Source organism: Eumetopias jubatus, unplaced genomic scaffold (genome assembly GCF_037043125.1).
Source record: "Eumetopias jubatus isolate StellerSeaLion01/CBP00866 unplaced genomic scaffold, mEumJub1_p1.0 scaffold_15, whole genome shotgun sequence".
NCBI lineage: Eukaryota > Metazoa > Chordata > Mammalia > Carnivora > Otariidae > Eumetopias > Eumetopias jubatus.
Genome location: NW_028274821.1, coordinates 58,531,568 through 58,551,299, shown reverse-complemented (window position 1 = coordinate 58,551,299; position 19,732 = coordinate 58,531,568). Strand labels below are relative to the sequence as shown.

The 19,732-nt window shown below is 38.1% G+C and overlaps 1 protein-coding gene and 1 pseudogene across 1 annotated transcript in view; one reads left to right on the top strand and one right to left on the bottom strand.

Annotated features, from left to right (window-relative positions):
* The window catches only part of UNC13B (unc-13 homolog B), a 213,361-nt gene that overhangs the window by 151,435 nt on the left and 42,194 nt on the right, over positions 1 to 19,732 (bottom strand). The window contains exons 2-6 of the mRNA XM_028115241.2: positions 15,704 to 15,733; positions 13,098 to 13,197; positions 7,077 to 7,194; positions 5,783 to 5,906; positions 3,149 to 3,222 (exon numbers count right to left, since the gene is read on the bottom strand). Of these exons, the coding sequence (XP_027971042.1) occupies positions 3,149 to 3,222; positions 5,783 to 5,906; positions 7,077 to 7,194; positions 13,098 to 13,197; positions 15,704 to 15,733 (446 nt within the window). The remainder of the gene's footprint in view (positions 1 to 3,148; positions 3,223 to 5,782; positions 5,907 to 7,076; positions 7,195 to 13,097; positions 13,198 to 15,703; positions 15,734 to 19,732) is intronic.
* LOC114218240 (chromobox protein homolog 3 pseudogene) lies at positions 10,300 to 10,851 on the top strand (annotated as a pseudogene).

Below are 19,732 nucleotides of genomic sequence, written 5' to 3'. Positions count from 1 at the left end.
AGAGAGAGAGGGAGAGAGCACAAGCAGGGGGAGCAGCAGGCAGAGGGAGAAGCAGGCTTCCTGCATGAGCAGGGAGCCCGATGTGGGGCTCGATCCCAGGACCCTGGGATCATGACCTGAGCTGAAGGCAGCAGTCTAACCAACTGAGCCACCCAGGCGCCCCAAGAACCCTAATTTTTAGAACTTGTAAAATTCTGCAATATTTGTATAAGTTACATTCAGTTTTTTATTGTTTTAACTTCTTCATCTGATTCTACATAGTGACACATGGTAAGCCTATAAAATCAAAAGTACAATGTGGGTTTTTTTTTTTAGATTTTATTTTTAAGTAATTTCTACACCCAATGTGGGGCTCAAACTTAACCCCAAGATCAAGAGTTGCATGTTCTATCATCTGAGCCAGGCAGGCATTCAGCAATGTGTTTCTTTACTGGGAAAAAAAAGAAGATGGGAGTTTGGAAAACTGTATACCAGCTATGGGAAAACAAAAAGCACAAAGGGTAAAATGGATACAAAGATAGCGTTGATCTGGCATTTATCAAGGGAAAAAGGAAGATTGGATCAAGGGAAAAAGAAAGATTGAAGATTTCAACAAACAAGAAAAGTTGAGATGTTGGCTTGGGCATGAGAAGAGTTATGTAGTTTAATAATAGGAAGCCTACAGAGGATTCAGTTAAATTAAGAGAAAACCCTGACAAGAGAAGTTTGCACTTGTCACAAATTCCATTTCTTCATCTTTGATTTAACTCATTGTGGGTTGAACTGTGTACCTCAAAAAAATATGATGAAGTATTAATCCTCAGGACCTATGAATGTGACCTTATTTGTAAATGGGGTTCTATAGATGTAATCCAATTAATCCAAGGACTGTTGCCCTTACAACATAAATGTAAATTTGGACAAAGACACACCAAGAGAACACACTGTGAGGACAGACTGAGAGACAGAGAGGCATGTGATAACAGAGACAGAGATTGGAACAATGTGTCTTCAAGCCAAGGAAGAGCAAGGACTACTGAAAACCACCAAAAGGCAGAAGAGAGGCATAGGACAATTCCTTAGAACATCCAGAAGGAACTGACCCTGCTAATAGCTTAATTTCGGAATTCTAGCCTCCGGAATTGTGAGAAGATAAATTTCTGTTTTTGTAAGCCACCTAGCTAGTGGTACTTTGTTATGGCAGCCCTAGGAAACCCATATACTCATCAAAACACTTCATTTTGGCTTCCTGCACTAATCCATAGATACTGGTCATTAACTGCCAAACGTAACAGCTCCATTTCATTACCCATCATCTTTGTTCTTTTTTTTTTAAGATTTTATTTATTTTTATTTGAGAGAGAGAGCACATGAGAAGGGGAAGGGTCAGAGGGAGAAGCAGACTCCCTGCCGAGCGAGGAGCCTGATGCGGGACTCAATCCAGGGACTCCAGGATCATAACCTGAGCCAAAGGCAGTCGCTTAACCAACTGAGCCACCCAGGCGCCCCTCATCATCTTTGTTCTTAATAATATTGGACAGTATCAAGAATTTCTGCCTTAAAACCCTTTTTTCCTTTATTCCATGAACCTTTTTCTCCTACTTGCTCTCTTCAGGCAACTCTTTCTCCATCTCTTTGGTTTTTTTCCATATTCTATCTTTGATGTTCCCCCAAGGTTTTGTCCTCATTCCTCTTCAATACTTTCTATGTATTCTACCTGAGTGAGTTCTTCTATTCCTGGGACTCCAAATGCTACCATTATGAATCAATGCTACCATTCATGAATCCAAATTCTATGCCTATAGCTCCTCACCCTATCTAACCCTGAGTTTCATATTCTTTCCTAAAGTTCCTTATCAGACATTTCCATTGAAATATCCGCTAGCACTCCAAATTCTACCTTATAATCACACCAATTTTCTAACAGCCCAACATGCCCAAAAATGAAAATCTTATCTTTTCCCTTCACCACCAGTAACAAAAACATCCCCCATTCCTAATGGCTCAGACTAAGTTGACTGTGTTCCCTTCTGTGCACCAGACTTCTCTCTGGCGATAAGACAGGACCAAGCAATGTAATACCCTAAGCAACCCTAAAAATAACATACAAATAACAATATACAGTTGACTCGAACAATGGGGGATTACAGGCATTGACCTTCCACACAGGCAAAAGTTCACATACAACTTTTGATCCCCCAAAAACTTAACTACTAATAGCCTACTTTTGACTGGAAGCCTTAGCAATAAACAGTCAAAGCATATTTTGCATCTTATATGTGTTATATTCTGTATTCTTACAAGCTAGAGGAAAGATGTTAATAAAATCATAACAGTAAATACATTTATAGCACTGTGTTTATCCAAAAAATAAATAAATAAATCTATGTACAGGACGCCTGGGTGGCTCAGTCAGTTAAGCGTCTGCCTTGGGCTCAGGTCATGATCCCACCATCCTGGGATAGTGTCCCATTATCAGGCTCCTTGCTCAGCAGGGAGTGTACTTCTCCCTCTGCCTGCTGTTTCCCCTGCTTGTACTCTCTCTCTCCACCCCCCTCCTGACAAATAAATAAAAATCTTTTTTTTTTAAAGATTTTATTTATTTATTTGATAGAGAACGAGAGAGCACAAGCAGGGGGAGCAATAGAGGGAGAGGGAGAAGCAGGCTCGATGCGGGGCTCGATCCCAGGACCCCGGGATCATGACCTGAGCCGAAGGCAGACGCCCAACCATCTGAGCCACCCAGGAACCCCGATAAATAAAAATCTTAAAAAAAAAAAATCTGTGTACAAGTGGACCCACGCAGTTCAAATTCCTATTGTTCAAGGGTCAACTGTTTATCTAAAAATCTGGGGATTAGCAGATGAAATGCCTTCTGCTCATCTGTGTAACAAGAGGACAGTTTCCCTAGTATAAGCTCTCACTCAGAGTCTAGAGTCAGACTAAATGCCAACTCTGCCATTTACGGGGGACAATGAGAAAAATAGAAAAAGTGGGAGACAAATCCTTCTAATGAATGTCCAGTGATCTTCCAGTTGCCTTCTTTCCTTACTGCAGCTTAAATTCTTTCATTTTTTAACATGCTCCTGGGTCCCTCCCTTGGCAAATTATAGTGTCCTAGAAAGAAATTTTCCCCATCTCTCTATATTGCAAATAAGGCCATTCCTACCTCACTGTCAGCTCCCAAGACATTGATTTGTTCCAATTTGTAGGTCCAATATCTGGCTTCCTCCTCTGGGATATCTACCATGAAAAAAGAAGAAACTACATTACTAGGTTATTAATTTAATCATGGGTCAATAATCCTTTATTCCATCAAATAATCGAAGTTAGAAAGTGATGGACTAATTTTACTGGTGGGCTTGGTTCTTGCCATGAACTTGATCTTGAATCTTCACACAAAAAACAAAATAATGTACTATTATTCCCATTGGATCAGAAGACTTAATATTGTTAAAATGCCAACACTACCCAGTGTGATCTACATATTGAATGCAATTACTATCAAAATCTCAATAATGTTTCTTTGCAGAAACAGGAAACTCCATTCTATGGATAAAGAAGATCTAGTACACACACACAGGAATATTACTCAGCCATCAAAGGAATGAAATCTTGGGGCACCTGGATAGCTCAATCAGTTAAGCATCCAAATCTTGGTTTCGGCTCAGGTCATGATCTCAGGGTCAAGAGATCGAGTCCCTTGTTGTGCTCCACACTAGGCGCTTGAGATTCTCTCTCCCTCTGCTCCTCCACCCACACTCTTTCTCAAATAAGTATTTTTTAAAATATTTTTGAAAATAAAAGATACATGTCAACATGTAAAAAAAATCTCTAGTTGATAAGAAATTTTAATGTTCTTTTTGCATACCTGTATTTTCTGAACTTTTAAAATAAAAAAATTCATGTAACTATTTTTAAAAAATGGTATATAACTGAATAGAGTATTTCACAGGTTTTTGAATTATCCAAAAGAAAATTCCATTGCCAAAATATGGCACGCTGTAAGCTAAAATTCTTCCCATAGAAAGACCCTTTACTAAGCCTTTTATTTTCAGTTTTTTTAAAGATTTATTTATTTATTTGAGAGAGAGAGCACACATGCACGCATGCGACCAGGAGGAGGGGCAGAGGGACAGAAAGAGAAACAGACTCTGCACTGAGCAGGGAGCCCCACTTGGGACTAGATCTCATGACCCTGAGATCATGACCTGAGCCGAAATCAAGAGTCGGAGGCTTAACAGACTGAGCCACCCAGGCGCCTCCCTTTATTAAGCCTTTGAAGACTGTATGCCAAATGTGGTTATCACAGAGGCCCAAGCTTAGCACAGTCACGTTAACACACATCAAAGATAGACCTCACTTATCTGAGTTTTTACCTTAACATTTATTCAAAAAACCATTTATCAGACACCTATTATGTGCCAAGCAAACTCTAAAGATACCAAAATAAAATACACAAGAGCCTTCATGAAACTCAAAATCTAGATAGAAATGTACACTGCCACCAATGACAGGATATAAATGATGCAGTGTTGAAAGAGGAATATCTTTTTTTTTTTTTTTTATAAAATGTTCTTTTTTTTTTTTTTAAAGATTTTATTTATTTATTTGAGAGAGAGAGAATGAGAGATAGAGAGCACGAGAGGGAAGAGGGTCAGAGGGAGAAGCAGACTCCCTGCCGAGCAGGGAGCCCGATGTGGGACTCGATCCTGGGACTCCAGGATCATGACCTGAGCCGAAGGCAGTCGCTTAACCAACTGAGCCACCCAGGCGCCCAAGAGGAATATCTTTTTAAAATGCCTTGGGGGGTGCTGGCTGGCTCAGTTCATGGAGCATGCGACTCTTGATCTCAGGGTCCTGAATTCAAGCCCACATTGGGCATGAAGCCTACTTAAAATAAAAATAAGTAAAATAAAATGCAATGAGGGATGGACCGACAGTTTTAAGGAGCTCCACAGATCCACTCTATAGCAAAACTGTATATATACAAAAAACCTATTTTTGCCATGAACATGTATTTTTTCTGTTTTTAAAAATTATTTTTTTTAGTTTTTTATTTAAATTCAACTTAGTTAACATGTAGTGTATTATTAGTTTCAAGGGTAGAATTTAGTGATTCATCAGTTGCATATAACACCCAGTGTTCATTACATCAAGTGCCCTCCTTAATGCCTATAACCCAATTACCCCAACTCCCCACCCACCATCCCTCCAGCAACCCTCAGTTTGTTTCCTAGAGTTAAGAGTCTCTTAAGGTTTGCTTCCCTCTCTGTTTTTATCTTATTTTTCCTTCCCTTCCCCTATGTTCATCTATTTTGTTTCTTAAATTCCACATATGAGTGAAATCATATGGTATTTGTCTTTCTCTGACTTACTCTTTAAACACTTTTCTATTTATTAATGCTACTTCAATGTTTAAATTGACAAATCACAAGGTATACATTCACTTCAAGACAATGAATGTTAAATTAGCAAAAGAATAAATCAGTGTTCTCTAACAAGCAAGTATTTCCTAAGTCATTAAAATAATCAGAGAAACCTATTAACTTGAAGAGAATACGCTTAGCGTGGATTCTTTAATGAGTATCATTCTACAGCCTGTACCATTCCTGGGCTAGGTGTTATAGGGACTAGGGTAGAAGAAGACAGAATGCCCTCAAAGGAGATAGCTGACAAGACAAAAAATACAGTAATGAGACTAGCAAACAATTGTTAACAATATGGTAAAAAGTGTTAAATGGTTTTTTTTGTGTGTGTGTGTGTGTTAAATGGTTTTTAAAGTCTAATTCAATAGACTCACCAAAAGGCAACTCAAATCTTGTATCAAGCAAAATCTTATGAGGAGTTGGGTTTTTAGTTCCACAGATCTCATCATCTTTCATCAATGTCTCTGCCTCCAACGTGGACCACTCCCCAGGCCCTTCCTAGAAAACAGAGGTCTAAGATTAAACTTTATTTCTTCATGGCTCCACTCCTCCTGTTTTAAGAGCTGGTGTTTTTTTCTGAATGTCATTGTTGGAGAGCTCCTGGGGACCACTCACATCCTGATGAGGCAAACACACCACTGTCACCACCTGCCTCTGCTGCTATGTGGTTTCTGTTCTCCCTCTTTGGTGGAAGAGCAGCTTCCACCATGCTCAGCTCTCTACAAGTCCACTGAACATAGAATTCTGGAGTACCCAAACTCAAAAACCAAATATCTTTATAGATCAATATTTAATCTGTACAATTTTTAATGACTGTGTCACTTAATATGTGTTACTACTTCTAATTAGTAAAGAGCTACTAACATTGCTACTTAAAATAGATCTGAACTGGAGCCACAATAAAAATGAACTGCCCATCTGCCTGGGGAAGTAGAGACAGCCAGAACTAAAAGACTTTAGGAAAGAGAGGCACACCTGCACTATCCCAACTCCCAGAGAAAACACATAGTCAATGCTAAAGCCAAACAGGAATATAGTACATTTTTTCCAGGTTCAAAGTGAGTGTCTATGGGGAAATGATGCTGAGTTATGTTTCAATCTGGGAAAATGGAGTAGAAAACCACTCTTGGAAATAATGTATAGAGACAGAGTGTATAACAACTGCCACCCATGGTAATTCCTTAAACTCTATTAGGGTTATATGTGGAAGATGGAAGATTGAAACCAGTTCCCTGGGAATTGGTGACTCAAAGAAATAAAGCATAGAACAGGATCCAGGCTGAGGAAGTTTAATGGGACTTCTCCTAGGATAGCTTCTTAGAGGAGAATGCAGAAACCACAGGTATCCTAGATCACATACACACACCTACTCCCCTTCTTCTCTCCTTCTCCCTCACACACAGTACTCAGAAGGGGCTATCAACCTGATATGGCTAAAGAGAAGTTCTGGCACCTCTGAGTTCAGTCATAAGGTACAGAGAAGACAAGACTTAAATAAAATCCATTGAACCTCTGTGTGAGGTTAAGAATAGGCTGGTTGCATGCTCACTAATTAGAAAGGGGGACAGAGCAATCTGAGATGCATGGTGAATATTAGCTGAATGGAGCTAGGATGGGGACAAGCATGGGCTAGAACTGTACCTCCAAATGGGCAATGCATTGACTAACCTCATCCGACTGACGAACAGTCTTCAGTGCAATCCACACGGTCCCCACCATGGTGTCCCAGATCAGTCCTTTGTTCCATACCTCCACACTTAGACCCAGGTCCAGGCGATTAATCTCACTGAAGGAAAGAAGAAAGCCCTTTAAAGAAAGCCAGATAGGGGTGCCAGGCGGGGTCAGGAGGAAAAGCATGTGACTCTTGATATCAGGGTTGTGAGTTTGAGCACCATGCTGGGTGTAGAGATTACTAAAAAAAATAAATTTGAAAAAAAAAGAAAGCCAAATAATATGAAATATACATCTCCTACATCCACATCTCCTGTTTTGCTAAACCTTGAATACTTTCTCACCAGGATCCTATTGTCAGGGAAAATCAAAATGTCCCAGAATACAACAACCATTCTTTAGGTTCCTAGAAAAGTATGTAAGAATCCATACAAAAATGCCTTTGTCCATCCGTCCCCTTGCCTCTGGAACTACAAACATGATTAGATTAATGCGTTTCACAAAAAAATGGGGGTAAGGACGGCATTACTGCCAGACCTGCAAGTCTATAATCTCTACCCTTACCAAGCAGTTTTATATGTTTTATTATCAATACTAACAGTGCCCTCAACTTACACTTACAAACTATATATAGGAAATTTAGGAAAAGGTAAGGCTTCTTTACAAGATTTATGAAAGGGAGTCCAAGCAGAAGTAAAATGGCCCATAAGAAGATCTAAATCTGATGGGAAATTGTGGTCAGAGGCAGGTAAGGGATACTGGAGTATACCAGTTCACTCCACTCAGCCCCTGGAGAACCCAGTTAAAATAGACACTGTCATTTATAAACAAAATGTTTGTCAGAAAATAATGATAAACACAATGATTATCCTGTAATAACAAATAGGAAAAAATTTTTTGAAAAGAAATCATTCCAGAAAGAGCCACATAACCACTAAGCAAAAACAACATCATACATGGTAGAATATCAGCTTGGAAGGGCCAACTCAAACGTAATTATAGTCTTAAAGTGGAACAAGCAAGTACCTATATTATGCCAAAAACATCCTCCAGAAAGCTCTTATTGAAATATGGGGTTATTTGAAAGGAAATGCAAGAAAAATGAAAAAAGGCCCATTCTAGCAAAAAAGCAGAAAGGTATTCTCAGGGAGACAACAGCTATTCATCACATGAAGTTTCAAGTTCACACCTTAGAGAAAGCTTGGTTTCCCTGTTCTATTAAGATACATGTTCTCAGGCACCTGGGTGGCTCAGTCAATTAAGCGTCTGCCTTCGGCGCAGGTCATGATCCCAGGTCCTGGGATCAAGCCCTGCATCAGGCTCCCTCCTCAACAGTGAGTCTGTTTCTCCCTCTCTCTCTGCCCCTCCGCCTGCTTGTGCTCTCTTTCTCTCTCAAATAAATAAACAATCTTAAAAAAAATACATGTTCTCAGAATCACACATTTAGGATGTGGTAATACAGCCATAGACTTCTCATCAAATGTGCTGAAAACAAGTGAAGCAAAGAAAATTCACCCCTTTTACTAACTAAATACACTATAACAGAGAATGTACTGAGTTCATTTGTTCATTTAATTAATGTTTCCTCAGCACATATAATACATATGGTTTGGTACTTTGAGCAAGACACACAATATAGGACCTAATTCCTATCTCTAAAACCTTCTAAACTATCTCGAGAGCTGTTCAAAGCCACAAAGTAGGTGACTAAACCCAGCCAGTAAGTTAAGGTGTTCACAGCGTGGGGAAATTAAGCTTTTGTCACACAGTTTCATTCAGCCTAATTAATCAATTTGCCTTGGAAAAGACGTCTGACAACCCTAAATCTTTTGAATCTGGAAAAGAAAAATTGCATGGGGATACATACATAGTGTTCCTAAAGCAACTCCTAAGCAACATCTCAAGCCAATAGACGAAAGAAATAGCCAGAGGCCTTTACAGCTTGACTTGGATAGAAAAAAGTTCTTTAGGGAACTCTGGGGAATAAAACTCCAAGAGGCTATCTCCTATAAGAAGCTTCTCATCTCATCTATGTGTGTCCAGCAGGCCCAACTTAAAAGAAGTCTGAGAGCTTTGTTTATGCCTCATCCCCAGAGCTCTGGGGAAACTTCTCTATTAATTAATCAATAGTATATGTGCATATACATATACAAGATCTGGAGCTAGGCAAATTCACAGTAACTAAAGATGCCCTGTTTACCCTTAAATGAATAATCTAGTCCTGGAAGTAAGATACAGAAATATTAAAGATAAACAACGAAAAATACAAAAGTGAGTATTAGATACTGCCATATAATACATTAGAAAGAAGGAAAAAGGAGAAAGGGACACAAGAGACCAGCAATGGAGCTGCCAGTAACAAAAGAGCAGGGTAGGAGGAATAAGGAAGAGGAGCACAAAAGAGGAAAATGTAGCTAATAAAATCCATGTGTAACAGAGGAGAAAGCAAAAGTCACACAGCATCTCAAGGTGGGAGATGAAAAAAATTCACACGTATCACAGAAGGGTTTAAAGAGGAAGTGTTACAGGAAATTGGAAAATAAACACATAAGAATAAAGCTAGTTATGCTGATGAGAGGCTACAGAAGATCGCTAGGTTTCACACAATGGGAACAGTTTTAACAGTTAGTGATTATTACTGCCAACTGGAAGTCAGAGGAAGGTAGGATTTCTGGATTTTATATGCCAAACAGCCATGGGAAGAGACTTCAATAAACCACTCATAGCTGACTATGCACACTACAGGTACAGAGAAACACACAGTCTCACTCTCACGGCACTGTGACTGAGAAAGGTAATGAACGAGGTTTGTAATTTTGAGTGAGACAACCAGTAAGAAATGTGACAAAACTGGCTCTCTTTCTTCTTGAAGCCCCAGTTCTCTCTCAGCTTCCTGTTTCTCCTATCTCTCTTTTCATTCCTTTTTAGTCCCCTCTGTCCCACTTTAAATGCTGCTGCCCTTCCAGGCTTTACCTCAGGCCCTGTTCTCAATTTACTCACCATCTCCCTAAGCTTCCTCATCTACGCCTACAGCTCCAACTGACTAAAATATTTCTCCAACCCCTACTTCTTTCCTGAGTGCCAGGTTCAAGCTCCTATCTTCTGAACCTCTCTTCCTACTAGTCCTATAAGGACCTCAAATATAGGGAGACGCCGCAGACCCAGGACCCGGAGCAGCTCGGAGGCGGTGAATAATGGCTCTTCAAGTCTGTAATAAAAAATGGCCTCCAATAAAACTACATTGCAAAAAATGGGAAAGAAACAAAATGGAAAGAGTAAAAAAGTAGAAGAGGCAGAGTCTGAAGAATTTGTGGTGGAAAAAGTACTGGACTGACGTGTAGTGAATGGGAAGGTGGAGTATTTCCTGAAGTGGAAGGGATTTACAGATGCTGACAATACTTGGGAACCTGAAGAAAATTTAGATTGTCCAGAGTTAATTGAAGCATTTCTTGATTCTCAAAAAGCTGGTAAAGAAAAAGATGGTACAAAAAGAAAATCTTTATCTGACAGTGAATCTGATGATAGCAAATCAAAGAAGAAAAGAGATGCTGCTGATAAACCAAGAGGCTTTGCCAGAGGTCTTGATCCTGAACGAATAATTGGTGCCACGGACAGCAGTGGAGAATTAATGTTTCTCATGAAGTGGAAAGATTCAGATGAGGCAGACTTGGTGCTGGCAAAAGAGGCAAATATGAAGTGTCCTCAGATTGTAATTGCTATTTATGAAGAGAGACTAACTTGGCATTCTTGTCCAGAAGATGAAGCTCAATAATTGTTTGCATTGTTTTTTATATATATATATATAAAATCCGGGTCTTTGTTTTTTGATTTATTAGTGTGAAGAAATAACATTCTAATGAAAATCAAGTTCGATATGTTTGTTTTGAAGTAGTATTGGGGGAGTTGTTGGGGTTTTTTTTGCATCTATAGCACTGGTTACTTTGAACAAATAAAAGCTTTCTGTAGTTGCTTCCTTTATCAGAAAAAAAATATTTGAGACCATGGTATATTATCCCCCTGCATCAGAGAACACCTTTTCTAAATGTTGGGGGAAATCTTCACAGTCGTTACTCAGTCAGAATTTGTGTTTAACTCCTATATGCCTAAGGACCATTCTGGATTTTTTGTTTATTTAGGGGGGTTTTGTGTGTATACTTAAAATACATACATAAATGGTTTTTGTTTTTTAACATTCACCAAAACAAAAACAGCATTTATAACCATGGATAAGCCTGTGTTTCCGGGATGCTATCATTTTCAGCAACTTAAGAAATAAATCACTTAAAGTTAAACTGAAGTTTTTCCTGAAGCCTTAACCTTTCAGATTTTTAAATTGGACAATTTAAAAGCAGCCATATCAGAATCCGTATTCATATCTACAGTCATAAATGCAAGTTCATTTGCAAGATCCCTGAAAGGAAAATTTTATCACCACCAACAACCTCCCCACCCAAATGACAAAACTAGACAAGTCCTGGTGTGTTTTAATTAGGTAAGCAAAACTTAGTTAAATGGACATTTAAAGGTTCCTTCTAGTGAACCATTCCTTTTCAAGAAGTTTAAATCTCTGTGCTGTATTGACTAAAAGGTCATGATTCATGGAATGTCTAAGACTTTGTTCATGGAAACCTAATCATAATCAGATGGTTAGAGATGTTGGCAATTTAGCACCTGTTGGAATAAATGGGTGAACAGACTTTTATAATCCAAATTCTTAACCTGCATTTATTTTCTTTACCCCAACTCGTTCCTGACATGTAGGCTCAGTCTTCTCAGTATTTGAGTTACTGGTTCAGCAGAAACCAGGAAAAACAGTAACTTTGTAGTCAGAATGTTATCCAACTGTATATTGTTTACTTTATTGTAAATACTGGTAAACAGTGGTCAATAGTTTTATATTCCTTTAAAAAAAAAAAAAGAACCTCAAATATAAGTTTGTCCATAAGTGAATTTATATTGTCCCCTATCCTAATGAGTAACACCATACCTACCCAATCATGCAAGACAAGTCTATCTCCTTAACACCTTCTTTCCATCCTTTTCTATCCCTTCTGCTACTATCTTATTAGCCCAGCCACTCATAATCTTACCCTTAAAGTATTTATAATCTAGTTTCCTCAATGGTACTATAAGAAGCAATACATCAAAAGCCCGAAGGATTGGAATGTATCTACATGAAAATCATCATCCCTATGTGCTTGAGATGCACTACAAAACTTGTAAAGTCAATTTCACTTCCATTTCAAAACTCACAGCAATTTTAATACATTCTCTTGTTTGACACCATATGCCTAACTTCCCAGAAAACAAGTATAACCTTGTAAGAAAGACAGACCTTTACAGGTAAAGTAATTGGCACTCAGAGAAGCTCAATGATTTGTGTAGTCCTTCAAAATGATATTCTACATTTTTCTCCCCTTTTCTAGAGCAGAAAAAAAATGCCTCAAATTTCAGAGGAAAAAAAGGAAGTGTCAAGTTTTTAAAGCCAGAGCTTACGATAATATGCTACATTTTGTGTCATATGTAAGAAATCCTAATGGTTACTCATTTTTATTAACTAGAGGAAGGTAGAACATTTCACTCCATAAAGCAAAAGGATTTTAAGCAAAGAAATCCTCATCTTCAATAGCAGGTAACCTGGGTATACACACACACAGACATTCTCTTTCTCTTTCTCTCACACACACACACACACACACACACACGCACGTGCACACAATTTCCTTCAAGGAGCCTTCTGAGAATCGAAGCAAGATTTAAATTATGTTTACTATCATGCTAATTATATTGTACTATATCCTAATTCTGACCATGGGAAAATCTGACTAGACAGTATATTTACCCACATAAATGAATTGGGAGTTTATTTGCATTCATAATTCACATAATGTAGAATCAATTACAAATGCAGGAGAGAACAAAACTGCAGATGTACTTCACCCCACAATACCCCTCACTTGTTCCTGTAACTGTAGTTTTCATAAATATTGTAGGCGGCTGCTGCTGCAAAATACTTACAACATAAAATCTTGTTCCCAAGAAGGCTGATCACCACGAACTGCTACAGTTGTGCTCTTCACATTCTGCACTTTCAAGGTCACATATGTATTAAATTTATCTTTAAAAAAAAGCAAAAAAAAAATGCACAATGAAGATGTAATACTTAGTGCTCAGATTGTTACTCAATCTCACAAAGTCTTTGGAACTGAGTAACCCAAATTAAAGTATTTTATGTTGAAGAAAAAATAAAATTATATATTGTACTATATGGCATCATTCTAAGCATACAGAGCTGTAAAAAACTATAAAATACATTCTATTCTCAAAAGTATAAGCTATAATAGTTTTTCAAATTTTAGAAATACATATTTGACCCTGTAGACATACATACACACAAATGAAAACAAAAGCTTCATGAAATACAAGATGTGATACTTGTATTGATATTTCCTGTTACACTATTAAAACATTAATCATAACCAACTGAATTGATTTTATAACCCATCTTCAGTTTGAAAAAACCAAATCTAATTGATCTAATAGAAAAGATAATATACATAACTTAACAAAAAAAGGAATAAGTACCATAAGAGAAAGAGAAAAAATGGTAAAGGATTGAAGGAGAGGAAAGGGTTACCTCTAGCTGTTGACAGGGACAAGAATTGAGAAAAAATCCTCATAAAGGAAAGGGATTCCATGCTTGATCTATTCAGGCTGGCCTAAACCACAACCTACATAAATAGCCACCTGGGTGGCTCAGTCCGTTGAGCACCTGACTCTTGATTTCAGCAGGTCAAATCAAGCCCCCCACCCCTCCAGCCAGACTCCCCACTCAGCAGGAGTCCGTTTGGGATTCTCTCTCCCTTCTCTCTGTCCTTCCCCCACTGTGCGCTCATGCTCTCTCTCTCTCTCTCAATTTTTTTTAAGATTTTTTATTTATTTATTTGAAAGAGAGCACAAGCAGGAGGGGCAGAGGGAGAGACAGAATCTCAAGCACACTCCATGCTGAGCACAGAGCCCGATATGGGGCTGTATCCCAGGCTCCGAGATCATGACCCCAGCCGAAACCAAGACTTGGTGGCTTAACTGACTGAGCCACCCAGGCACCCCTCAAATAAATAAATACTTTTTTTAAAATTTTATTTATTTATTTGACAGAGAGAGAGGGAACACAAGCAGAGGGAGCGGGAGAGGGAGAAGCAGGCTTCCCACTGAGCAGGGAGTCTGATGTGGGCCTCAATTCCAGGACCCTGGGATCATGACCTGAGCCGAAGGCAGACGCCTAACGACTGAGCCACCCAGGTGCCCCATCAATAAATAAATCTTAAAAAAAAAAAAAAAGGCAATATTATCACAGAGTTGGGAAAAGGAGATTCTTTAACCTGATACTATAAATTGAGTACTATTGCTTAAACACAGCACCTTTTGCATTCCCCCTACTACATTTACATGAACCGTGATTAGAGGCACTGAACTAAGAGTTCATTTTTCTGTGTAAGAAATTAATCTTCACATTATAAAATGAAAAAAAAAGACTATCATTTTTGACTCATCAAATAGGCAAAGATTACTTAAAATGATTACCTAATGTTAGGAGTGTGAGAAAATAGGCCCTGCCATGCACTTATAGCAGAAGGTAAATCTTCTCTTGAGCATCATTAAAATTATGCAGTTTTACAAAAAGCAGAATCATGGGGCACCTGGATAGCTCAGTCGGTAAAGCATCTGCCTTTGGCTCAGGTCATGAGCTCAGGCTCCTGGGATCAAGTCCTGTGTCGGGGGGGGGGGGGGGGGGTCCCTGCTCAGCAGGGAGTCTGCTTCTTCCTCTGCCCCTCCTCTCACTTGTTCTCTCCCTCCCTCTCTCTCTCAAATAAATAAAATCTTAAAAAAAAAAAAAAGACAGAATCAGACCTATAAATAGAACAAACTGATGGTTGCCAGAGTGGGGAACAACAGCATTGATTTTTTCCAGCTTTACTGAGGTTTGACAATTTAAAATTGTAGGTATTTAAGGTGTACAACTTGATTTGATACCTACTGTGAAATAACCACCATAATCAAGCTAATTAATATATTCATCACAACTCACATAATTACCATTTTCAAGTGTGTGTATGTGCACACTGACAGCTCGAGATCCACCCTCTTAGCAAATTCCAAGTATACGGTACTCATTAATTATAAACATGTTGTATGTTAATTCTCCAGAAATTATTCATCTTGCATTACTGAAACTTTGTACCCCTTGACCAACATCTCCCCATACTGATTTTTAATAATTTAATAAATTTTGTGAATTTATTTAATCAATGAATTAAATGAAATTCATGACTGTTTAAAAGATTGATTTTTTTAAAGGCTGATTTTATTTTATTTTTTTAAGATTTTATTTATTTATTTGACAGAGAGACACAGTGAGAGAGGGAACACAAGCAGGGGGAGTGGGAGAGGGAGAAGCAGGCTGAGCAGGGAGCCCGATGCAGGGCTTGATCCCAGGACCCTGGGATCATGACCTGAGCCGAAGGCAGACACTTAACGACTGAGCCACCCAGGCACCCCTAAAGGCTGATTTTAAAATCACATCAAGTATGAAGGGAAAAGACGTAATTAAAGGCCGGCCTTACCTGGTGAGCCCTGGAATTTGGCTCTTTTAACTGCAAGAGAAAAAAAGAGGACACCATGAAGAATTTTTGCAAATTCATTAACTAAACCATCTTGAGCATCTACCATATGCCAAGGTTAGAGTTAGAACTAGATTTGTAAGTCTAAGTCTAAAAGAAAAGATGCTGGGACTTCTGAGCAAAGGTTGAAGGCAGAGAGTTAGAAGGGCCCTTATAAATCATCCAGTCTAATCTCATCCTCAACGCAGAAATCTCTTACAGCCTCTTAATGATAGAGGAAACTCAATTACTCCTTTGGCAGGCAACGTGTTTCATTTCACGTATCTAAGGTTTAAGTTATATATGTTTCCCATTTAAAGCCCATCATAGAAATTCCCCCCATTTCAATCATGCCAAAAGAGTTCAACAGGCCAAATTTAGACAGATTTTAAACAAGGGGGAGAAGTAATTTCTTGCTGGGAATAAACAAGGTAACAAGAAAAGCTCCTATCCAAATGACCACAAAGAGCTATTTACAAAACATCAGTGCAGAACTGCAAAAGAAAGAATCCCACATTAGGACTGCAGCATGCCAGCTTCTAAGAAAGGTCAAAGACAACAAAGATGCAGGAGAACTGCCAAATTCCAGTAAACACCAAATATTTTCCCATCAATGAAGATTAAGACTAAGTGTGCAGGGGTAGGGAGAGAATAAAAGGAAATCCCAAAACAATGCCTGAAAAGGATACTTGAGGGTACAGATCTGCCATTCTCCTTGTCCTAAATTACAACTAAAAGCTTCACCTTAGCTGACATCCAAGCTCTGCCTAACACATCCAAGAGAATGGGTAATTCGGTACGTTTTTACAAGACCTTCTCCATTTTCAAGCAACATTTAATGCTAAAATCTATTTTACTGAATCAAAGTATGTCTCCCACTGGACTGTCCCTTGTAGTCTCACGTCAATCCCTCTTCCCAATTATTCTTTAATAGTTTCATTTAATCTAAGACTTACTATAAAGCTACAGTAATCAAGATAGTGTAGCACTGGCATAAAATTAGACATAGACCAATGAAATAAAATTGAAATATATATATGGAATATATAAATACACATTATCTTTACTTCATACCACACGTAAAACTTAAAATGAATCATGAATATTACTAAATATGAGCCCAAACTATAAAATATCTAGGAGAAAACAGAAAATCTTAGTGATCTTGGGCTAGGCAAAGATTTCTTAAATTGAATACAAAATCATGAACGTTAAAAGAAAAAAATGGATAGACTAGACTGAGAATTTAAAACATGCATTCCTCAAGACACTGTTAAAAAGGCAAGTTTGGGGCACCCAGGTAGCTCAATCAGTTAAGCTTCTGACTCTTAATTTCAGCTCAGGTCGTGATCTCAGGGTCACGGGATCAAGCCCTGAGTCCAGCTCCACACTCAGCATGGAGTCTGCTTGGGAGTCTGCTTGGGATTCTCTCTCTCCCTCTTCCCCTCCCCTGGCTCGCATACATGCTAAGTAAATGAATAAAACCTTAAAAAAAAAAAAAAGGCAAGTTTAAGAGGAAATATTTACAAAACATGTATAATAAGACTGATAAAGGACTATAAGAAATCTCAAAAGTCAATATTAAGAAATCAAGAATCCACATTTAAAACTGGAAAAAGGGGGTTACCTGGCTGGCTTAGTTGGTAGAGCATGTGACTGTTGATCTAGGGGTCATGAGTTCCACCCCCACATTGGTGTAGAGCTTACTTAAAAAAAATTTTTTTAAAAAAACACACTTAGCATTTACATTAGCACAAAAAATTAAATACTTAAGTATAAATCTAAAAAAAATAAGTACAAGATCTAGATGATGAAAACTCATGAAAGATATGAAAGAAGTAATTAGAGAAATAATCCATGCTCATGGATAGGAATACTCAATATTGTCAAGATGTCAGTTCTTTCCAACTTGACCTAGAGATTCAATACAATCCTAATCAAAATCCCAGCAAGTTAATATTAAAATTTCCTCCACCACTTAAAAAAAGCAGTTCAAAAATACTACTCTACACCACAACCCTGCATGACTGAGATTTTGAACACCTAAATTGATGATTTTTACCCAGGAGTTATTTAATATTGTTAGCACTATAATGTGATTCACTTATATTTGTATCATCATGTGATAAACTGTAACTATGTAATTAAACAGAATTCTGACATAGTCTGCCAACCTTTAAAATGTCATTCCTTCATTCATTGGCTTGCTACTTTCAAAATAAAGTAAAAGAAGAGCCTTTATTTAAAAAAAAAAATCCCAGCAGGCTATCTTGTGGATATGGACAAACTGACTAAAGTTTATACGGAAAAGCAAAAGACCCACAATAGCCAACTCTATGCTGAAGTTCAAGACCAATACTACCCAACTTTGGAGACTTACTATAAAGCTAATAGTGATCAAGACAATATGGTTTTAGTGAAAGAACAAATAGATCAAATGGAACAGAACAGAGGGCCAGAAATAGACCCACATAACTATAGTCAACTAATTTTTTTTAAGATTTTATTTTTAAGCAACCTCTACAACCAATGTGGATCTCAAACTTATAACCCCGAGAGACACATGCTCCATCCACCATCTGAGCCAACCAGGTGCCCCAGTCAACTGATCTTCAACAACGGAGCAAAGTCAATACAATGGAGTAACAACAGCCTTTTCAACAAATGGTGCTATAACTAATGGACATGTACATGGTGGGGGAAAAAAAAATTCTTAGAGACAGACCTTCACAAAAATTAACTCAAAATGGATCACAGACCTAAATGTAAAATGCAAAATTATGAAATTCCTAGAAGACAACATAAGAAAAAACTCAGATGACCTTGGATATGATTAGGACTTTTTAGACACAACACAAAGGCACAATTCACAAAAGAAGTAACTGATAAGCTGGACTTCAGTAAATTAAAAACTGCTCTGTGTAAGGCCATGTCAAAAGAATGAGAAGATAAGCCACAGACTGGGAAAAAGTATTTGCAAAAGACACATCTCATATAGGACTGTTATCCAAAATACCCAAAGAACTGCTAGAACTCAACAGTTATGAAAACACACTACCTGACTTTAAAATGAGCAAAAGACATTAATAGACACTTCACCCCAAGAAGATATATAGATAGCAAGTAACTCCATGAAAAGATGTTCAACATCATATGTCATTAGGGAATTACAAATTAAAACAATGGTGTTAAGCAAGAAAAAAAAACTGCCTAAAAACTGAATTAAATGGATGAGGTAGCTGTTTGGCTACCTCATTATGGGCTATTATGGACTCCTTAGTATCAAAACACTCTTCTTCTGAAGGAATCCTGAGAGAGATGGGAGGCAGAACCTAAAACACACTACAGAAGCCAAAGGCAGCCGACCTAGATGCAGTAATCACATGCTCCCAACTTCAATTTTGAGGGAGTGAAACAAAGATGCAAGGTTGTTTAGAGAAAGCTGTAGAGAAGTTGGTATTCCAGCAGAAGGTCATGAATGTCTAACAGTAGAGTTCTAAAGGACAACAGTAAATTTCCAGGGTGTTAGAGCACCACAATGGACCATTCTTGTTAACAGATGTTGGGAGCTTATGCTAATTTTCCTTTTTATCTCCATTTCACAGATTAGCAAAAGTCAAGCTCAGAGAGTTTCTGTGGCTGGGTCAGATTAAGAATCTGTTGGCAACATCATATGGATAATAAGTAATGGAGCTTGATAAAGGATTTATGTCTTTTGATTATAAATTTAGTTCTTTCCATTTCACCAAAATGCCACAGCAACAGAAGGAAGAGAAAGAATGAAAAACCACTGTCTCTACCCTAAGGAAGTTGGAAAAAAAAAAATGCAAGCACACAGAGGAAAGATCCAATCATATAATTCACTGTCAGTCTAGAAACCAAAATGCAGTGTTCAGATGAAATGGGCCACAAAGAAAGGACCGATGAGGAGGGTGGGATAATAATCAAAGACTTCATCAAATAGAAGTAGGACTAAGGAAATGGGTAAAATAT